The sequence below is a fragment of the Otolemur garnettii genome, unplaced genomic scaffold (genome assembly GCF_000181295.1).
Source record: "Otolemur garnettii isolate 467f Iridium unplaced genomic scaffold, OtoGar3 scaffold00211, whole genome shotgun sequence".
Lineage (NCBI taxonomy): Eukaryota > Metazoa > Chordata > Mammalia > Primates > Galagidae > Otolemur > Otolemur garnettii.
Genome location: NW_003852606.1, coordinates 2,015,460 through 2,023,752, shown reverse-complemented (window position 1 = coordinate 2,023,752; position 8,293 = coordinate 2,015,460). Strand labels below are relative to the sequence as shown.

The window sequence follows — 8,293 nt, the reverse complement described above, 5'->3', positions numbered from 1 at the left end:
GAGGCAGGAGACTCGCTTGAGCCCAGGAGTTGGATGTTGCTGTGAGCGTGATGCCATGGCACTCTACCCAGGGGGATAGCTTGAGGCTCCGTCTCAAAATAAATAAATAAATAAAAGAATCAGCATGATAAAAATAGGTGGCAAATTGCTTAGTAAATACTGTCATTATTAATCTGATCATACCTCCCTTATTTGGCCCTTCCCACTCCTGATTAACCTACCTGATGTCTCCTGACAGGCACTACCTGGATGATCGAGATCCTCTCCTTAATCCTGAAAGACGGGGATCCCTCCTGGATTCGCTCGGTGCCCATCTGGGAGCGGGCACCCTGGTGTGAGACCATCATGAGTGCCTTCAGCCTCCCAGACCAGGCCAGCCCCCGCCTCATGAGCTCCCATCTTCCCATCCAGATCTTCACTAAGGCTTTCTTCAGCTCCAAGGCCAAGGTGCGGGAGGCGGAGAATATGTGTGTGTGTGTCTGTCTGTCTGCTTGGGTGGGGGTATGGAGAGAGGGAGCATAACTAATTGAGTCTTTCAGAACCTGGTTATTGGGCACCTACTAGGTGCCTGACCCTGATCTAGCACAGAAATGCCCGCTCTTGTGAGCCCATATTCTAAAGGGACCAGGTAGATAATAGAAGGAACAAGAAAACTCTTTAGTATGTCTGATGGGATAAATTTACATCAGGAGTGAGAAGATTGGAGATAGAGTTGGGGAGGGGGGTTGCAATTATACATAGGGTGGCCAAGACCCCAGTGAGTAAAGACCATGAGGTGTCTAGGGAAGAGTATTCCAGCTAGAGGGAAGAAAAATGCCAAGAGTCTGAGGTTAGTGTGACGTGTCTGACGAGCAGCAGGGAGGCCAGTGTGGCTGGGAACATCTCATGTGAGATGGGAACAGAGGAGTGGCAATGAGGGGGGGTAGGGGTCAAATGTCAGAGCCACCTGGGCCATAGTGAGGACTTTAACTTTCACCTAACTGAGCTGGAAGCGTCAGGAGGGCTCTGAGTGGAGGAGGGGCAGAACCCACTCAGGTTTCTCAGGTCCCCTGAGTTGCCACACAGGGGACAGCCTGGCAGAAGCAAGGAGGAGGCACCTGCCACAGTCCAGGTAGAAGATGGCAGTGGTTGGACCAGGGTGAAGGGAAGGGGCAGGGACTGGGATCCATTTGCAGGTAGCACCAGGATTTTCTGACAGATTGGGTGGGTGTGAGAGAAAGGGATGAGTTAAGGGTGACTCTAAGGCTTTGGCAGGTCAGTGGCAGGATTGGGCTGCCATCACCTAAGACAGAGAGGAGGGGGAGGCACAGGCTTGGGAGGAAGATGGAGACTCTGCATTGGCCCCTGAGAAACCAGGTAGAGGCTGCCTGGTTTCAGAGATGTACAGCTCTGGGTCCAAGAGGAGGTACCTGGGCTGCCATATTCATTTGTGATTCCTCGGTATATATTTTGTGCTAATTAAAGCCAGGAGACTGGGTGGAACCACCAAGGAAGTGCATGTAGACACAGCAGAGAGGGGCCTGCGATCCGGAGGTCCCCAGGACCAGTCCTGACTTGCTAAAAGGACTCACAGCTCAGCAAAGCTGTTATCCTCACAGTCATGCCATATTACAGTGAAAAAATACAGATGAAAATTAGCTAAGGGTAGGGGCACAAGGGACAGGGCCCAGAAGACACCAGGAGCGAGTGCAGCCATATGGACAGCACTTATTTCTCCCAGTAATGATGAGTGACAACATGCAAGGAGGGTTGCCAATCAGGGAAGCCCTCCCAAGCCTTGGTGACTAGAGTTTTTATTTTATTTATTTATTTATTTCATATTTATCTTTTGTTATAGAGACAGACTCACTCTGTTGTCCAGGCTGGAGTACAGTAGTGCAATCACAGCTTACTGCATCCTCCAGCTCCTGGACTCAAGTGATCCTCCTACCTCAGCCTCCTGAGGGTGTCCAGAGCCTTTATTGGTCTGACCACTATGTGGCTGTCCTTATTCTTCAGTCCTTCCAGAGGCCAAGCTAATACCATGTGGCCCAAGGCCCCCAAACACAAATCACAGTGTTAGCCCAAACTCTCTGGCATGGCCCAAGGCCCCAGGTCCCAAATAAATAGATTCTCCCATAAAGCAGGATGTCCCATCGGCTTACAGGGTATGTCCCAGGATGTAGGAGCAAGGGCCACAATTTTTGCTGGGCAAAGTAAATCTTCACTGCATAGGGATCAGGCTGGAGCCCTGGGATACACCAACATAACAAGGCCTGATGTCAGAAGCTACTTTTGTCTGAGTCTTTCTGTGCCTGCCCACCCTTACTCCCTTTAGGCCTTTGCATTCCCTAAAAGAATTTCCAGAGCTAATAGCCAGGCATTGTGGCGCCTGTAGTCCCAGCTACTAGGGAGACTGAGGCAAGAGAATCACTTAAGTCCAAGAGTTGGAGGTTGCTGTGAGCTGTGATGCCACATCACTCTACCAAGGACAACAAAATAAGACTCTGTCTCTAAAAAAAAAAGAAAGAAAAAAAAGAATTTCCAGAGCCTTCTGTGTGCAGGGCTCTGGGATGAGTAAGACCCCACCCTGTCCTTAAGGGGACCCCAACCCTGTGAGTGGAGACACAGGCTGTAAACAGATCATGAGAAGGAAATGATGACGTGCACAAGTGGAGGTGGCTGAGGACTCAGAGGTCCCAGCAAAGGAGTCTCCAGGAGACCTGGAAGTGGTCTGGAGTAGTTGTTAGCGCTGGGCCTTAGAGGAGGAGACAGTGTCCTGGGGAAGGACCTGCCTGAAGGGCAGGTGGAAGGGGAGGAGGAGGGAGACTGTGGAATATGAAGCTGGTAAAGAGATTGCGGCCAATAATCAGGTTATCAGGGCCTTGAATGCCAGGCCCAGGGCATGGGACTCTGTCCAGGGGCACTGGGGAGCCACAGAGGGCTACAAGCAAGGAGGGTAGGGTTGTAGAAAGACCATCTGGAGCCATGTGGAGGTTGGGAAGTTGAGGAGGAGGCTGGGGCTTCAGCTGTGGGAATGGAAAGGGGAGGCCAGCTTCTCTCTTCTTGGTCGACACCTCTCACCCTGACTCCCTCATCCTGAATCCCCTGCCTTCCTCTTCTACTCTTTGTTCCCTGAAACCAAACCGTCCCTCCACCTGGCCCAGAAACAGTCCCTCCTCCTCAAATGTGGCTAAGCTCTCTGTGTCCTCTCGGATGAAACGAGCTGAGCTGAGCTGAGCTACCATCAACTGGGAGGTCCTCTGGGAAGTCTGCCCCAAGTCCTTCCTGCTGCAGGGTTAGAAGAGGGGGAGTCAGGGCAGGCATCTTCTGGGGCCAGGGTCCTAACTGTGCCTAACATTTTTTCCCTTTCTCCATCATCCGTACACAGGTGATTTACCTGGGCCGGGACCCCCGGGACGTTGTGGTCTCCCTCTATCATTATTCCAAGATTGCTGGGCATTTGAAGGACCCTGGCACGCCCGACCAGTTCCTGCAAAACTTCCTCAAAGGGGAAGGTGAGGACTAGGACAAAGCAAGGTGGGAGGGGTGGGGTGCAAGCCAAGGTCCCTGGGGAAAGGAGCCCCCAGAGGACCTGGATGGCAGAACAACAGAGGAGGGAGGAGAGAGGCAGAGAGGCAGGGCATCATAGTGAGTGATGGAGCTGGTCCCAGTGGCTGGCTCCCGTAGTCCCAGCTACTTGGGAGGCCAGGGCTGGAAGATTGCTTGAGCCCAAGAGTTCAAGGCCAGTCTGGGCAACATAATGAGCCTTTGTCTCTGAAAAGTAAAAAAAGAGTAATGGAGACAGCAAGACAAAGAGAAAGAGAGAAAGAGGGAGAAATGGAGACCAAGACACTGAGAGACAAAATGAAAGACATGAGAGATACAGACATGGGGACAGAGAGTCTGAGAGCCACAAGTAAGCAAGAGACAGAGAACCAGGCGGGATCAGCCTGAGCTAGATTGAGACCCCCATCTCCAAAAATAGCCAGGTGATGTGGCAGGCGCCTATAGTCCCAGCTACTTGGGAGGCTGAGGCAAGAGAATCGCTTGAGCCCAAGAGTTTGAGGTTGCTGTGAGCTGTGATGCTACGGCACTCTACCGAGGGCAACATAGTAAGACTCTGTCTCAAAAAAAAAAAAAAAAAAAAAAAAGAGAGAAACAGAAAAAAAGAGACAGACATGGACACAGAATCAGAGACAGACTGAGAGACAGACAGGGAAAGACAAGGAAGGGACAGGGGGCACCAGATGCCAAGAAGCTACATTTTGGGGACCTTCTCTGCTCCTGTTAGAGACCCTGACTTTGAGGGGTAATTCAAGTGTGTTTGTGTGTGTGTGTGTGGGGGGGCGGGTAACCAGACTGCTGATGGATGGACAGACAAAAACTGCCCAAGATTGTCAACCAGGGGAGGGGCAGGTTGGGAGAGACTTTGAACTTGGCAGAGACGTGGGAGGCTTGGGGGAGGATGTCAGCTCTGAGGGCCAGACATGGGGATGTTAGGGAACTAATTAGACCCCCTTAGCCAAGTGGGTGGGGGTGGCCCTCTGCAGGGCCTCATATAGCACCTGCCCCTCCTCCTGCAGTGCAGTTTGGCTCCTGGTTCGACCACATTAAGGGCTGGATTCGGATGCAGGGCAAAGAGAACTTTCTGTTCATCACCTACGAGGAGCTACAGCAGGTGAGTCCGCACCTCCACCTCAGCCCAGCATCCCTCAGACTCCTGCTCACTCCCACCCTCTTCCCTTCCCGTGGGCCTAAGAACACCTGGCTTCCCAGTGCTCCAGGTACTGGGGATACAGCAGGGAACAGAGTCCCTGAATACATGAGTGGGAGACGGACTGTGACAGACCCATAAAATGCACAGCAGGTCAGCTGGTGAGAAGCACTTAGGGGAAAGGCAGGCAGGGACGGAAGCCAAGGAACGTGTGTAATGATTTCAAATAGGGTATTAGGGGAGGCCTCACGGAAAAGGTGACACTTGGGCAAAGATCCAAAGGAGAAAGAAAGGGAGCCACGGAGATATTTGGGGGAAGTGTCCCAGGAAGCAGGAACAGCCAGTGCAAAGGTCCTGCGGTGGCTTTTTCCTTATGTGTTCTAGGGACAGTGAAGACACTGGTGTGGCCAGAGACAAGTGAGGGAAGGGGAGGGCTGGGAGAGGAGGGCAGAGAAGGACTGGGGCACTATGAGGACTCTGGCTTTGTTCTGAGCAGGTGGGAGCCTGTGTCCCATGGGGGCACATGGGAAATGAGCCTCAGTGATGGTCATATGACTTGAGAAGCAGAAGAAAACAGTGGAAGGAAATAGCCCTTGGAGTTTGGACTGGGATCCTCACTGGACTCCATCAAACATCCTCAGGGCAGGCATGAGGGAGACTCTTCTAGGACCATCAAGGAAGGGTCTTTGGAACAAGGAGCCTTGCAATGGCCATGGCTTTACTCAGCTACAAAAAACAATGCTGGGCTTCTAGAAGGAACTGTCCTTGGTCAATATGCCCAACCATTGTAGGTTCTTAACCAAGATCTGTTCTGAGAGTCTGGGAGCCAGAGAGGCTTCCGGTAAGTTCCCTTCATGAGTCGCCCAGGTTGGAGTGCAATGGTACAATCATATTTCACTACAGACTTGAACTTCTGGGCTTAAGTGATCCTCCCACCTCTGCCTCCCAAGTGGCTAAGACTACAGATATGTGTCACCATGCCCTTTTTTTTTTTTTTGAGACAGAGTCTCACTATGTTGCCCTTGGTAGAGTGCCATGGCGTCACATTTCACAGCAACCTTAAACTTTTGGGCTTAAGAGATTCTCTTGCCTTAGCCACCCAAGTAGTATAGTCACCCAAGCTGGGACTATAGGTGCCTGCCACAATGCCCAGCTATTTTTGGGTTGCAGTTGTCCTTGTTGTTTAGCTGACCCAGGCCGGGTTCGAACACACCAGCCTCAGCGTATGTGGCCAGCACCCTACCCGCTGAGCTATGGGCGCCGAGCCAATGCCCATTTTTAGAGACAGGGTTTCACTACATTGCCTAGTCTAGTCTTGGACTTCTTCTTTTTTTTTTTTTTTTGAGACAGAGCCTCAAGCTGTCCCCCTGGGCAGAGTGCCATGGCATTACAGCTCACAGCAACCTCCAACTCCTGAGCTCAAGCGAGTCTCTTGTCTCTGCCTCCCAAGTAGCTGGGACCACAGGCGCCCGCCACAACGCCCGGCTATTTTTTGGTTGCAGCCATCGTTGTTTGGTGGGTCCAGGCTGGGGATTCGAACCCGCCACCTTAGGTGTACGTGGCTGGCGCCTTAGCCGGTTGAGCTATAGGCGCCGAGCCAAGTCTTGGACTTCTGAGCTCAGGCAATCCAACCAACTTAGCCTCCCAGAGTACTGGGTTTACAGGCATGAACCACTGCAGGTGGCCACAGTCCTTTCTTGTGTGTTTCACATATTTTTTGTATTCTTTCTGTCAGTACTTTTTGCAGTAGAGAGTCAGGACTCTGGTGTCAACGCTATTAAAATTCTCTTAAATAACCAGTCTGGCAGAGTGGCTCATACCAGAATTCTAGCATTCTGGGAGGCCAAGAAGGGAGGATCACTTGAGATTAGATGTTCAAAAGCAGCCTGAGCAACAGTGAGACCCCATCTCTGCTAAAAATAGAAAAACTAGTCAGGCACAGTGGTGGGCACCTGTAGTCCCAGCTACTTGAGAGGCTGAGGCAGGAGGATCTCTTGAACCCAGGAGTTTGAGGTTGCCATGAGCTAGGCTAATGATATAGCAACTCTAGCCTGGGCAACAGAATGAGACTCTGGCTTAGAAAAAAAAAATTCTCTTAAAACCTCTGGGGGTAGGCGGCACCTGTGGCTCAGTGAGTAGGGCACTGGCCCCATATACCGAAGGTGGAAGGTTCAAACCCGGCCCTGGCCAAACTGCAAACAAAAAATAGCCAGGCGCTGTGGCAGGCACCTGCAGTCCCAGCTACTCAGGAGACTGAGGCAAAAGAATCGCCTAAGCCCAGGAGTTGGAGGTTGCTGTGAGCTGTGATGCTACAGCACTCTACTGAGGGTGATAAAGTGAGATTCTGTCTCTAAAAAAAAAAAAACAAACAAACCTCTGGGGACCCCCAGAAGTCTCATCCTTAAAGTAGGTGGAAGGGAAAAAGGCAACCCAGAATTGTGAGGAGCACAGTACCTGGCACTGGCATGTTGTAACCACCTGGTAAGGGACATCACTGTGTTAACATGCTATCTAAAGTAAGATTGATTAGATTCTGAGCCGGGGCCTATCTGATTAGCAATGACAGCGATCAAAGCAAATGCTGTCACTGGCTGCCAAATGTCAGGCAGCAAATGCTGAGCATGAATCACCTTATTTCACACTCACAAAGTCTACACAGGTGAAGCACATATAAAATTGAACCACATGAAATGCCAATATTCAACCAATTTTGACTTTCAAGATGGCAATTTTATACCGTTCTCCTTAACGTTATTACCCCTATGTTATAGAAGAGGAAACAGGGTTTGTAACTTAAGGTTGATAATTTGCCCAAGGCATACAGCTCTTCAATGCCAACTCCATGGTTATTTTTTTCTACCCTGGTAAATGTCTTTTGATGGAAAGTTCCGAAAAGGTTCCTGCATCACTCCCTGCCTCCCCCCTCCATTTTCCAGCAAGCTTTCTTCTCCAAACCCAAAACTGGGCCACGTAGCCTAACAGAGCTTCTGGGCAGCCCCTGGGTGTGAGGCGCCGCCCACATTAGAATTTCTGGGACACGTCAGTGGTTCAAGAGGATACAGGGATGGGAGGTTATGAAACCAAGAACGACCTGTAAAATCAGGGTTGCGGGGTTGGTGGCACTGACCGGAGAGTTGTGGGGTGCTGTGCATCAGAAGGCAGTGAGATAGAGGGGAGACTGTGGGCTTTGGGACCTGAACCTGACCTACTCCCTAGCTGTGTGGGCTCAAGTGGCTAAGGTGCCAGCCACATATACCTAAGGTGGCGGGTTCGAATCCAGCCTGGGCCCGCCAAACAACGATGATGGCTGCAACCAAAAAAAATAACTAGACATTGTGGCAGGCACCTGTGGTCCCAGCTACTTGGGAGGCGGAGGCAGGAGACTCACTTGAGCCCAGGAGTTGGGGGTTGCTGTGAGTTGTGATGCCACGGCACTCTACCCAGGGGACAGCTTGAGGCTCTGTCTCAAAAAAAAAAAAAAAAAGAAAAGCCACCTTTAAAAGGCATGTTGATATCGCACAATAGGTTAGGAAGTTTGAGAAGCCAAAAAGCCTGATAGGCATGTGCACACATGTATCTTTAAAACAAATTCTCTCC

The 8,293-nt window shown here is 51.0% G+C and overlaps 1 protein-coding gene across 1 annotated transcript in view; it reads left to right on the top strand.

Annotated features, from left to right (window-relative positions):
• SULT2B1 (sulfotransferase family 2B member 1) overlaps positions 1–8,293 on the top strand; it is a 48,588-nt gene that overhangs the window by 36,511 nt on the left and 3,784 nt on the right. The window contains exons 3-5 of the mRNA XM_003801560.1: positions 239–447; positions 3,371–3,497; positions 4,566–4,660. Coding sequence (XP_003801608.1) covers positions 239–447; positions 3,371–3,497; positions 4,566–4,660 — 431 coding nt within the window. The remainder of the gene's footprint in view (positions 1–238; positions 448–3,370; positions 3,498–4,565; positions 4,661–8,293) is intronic.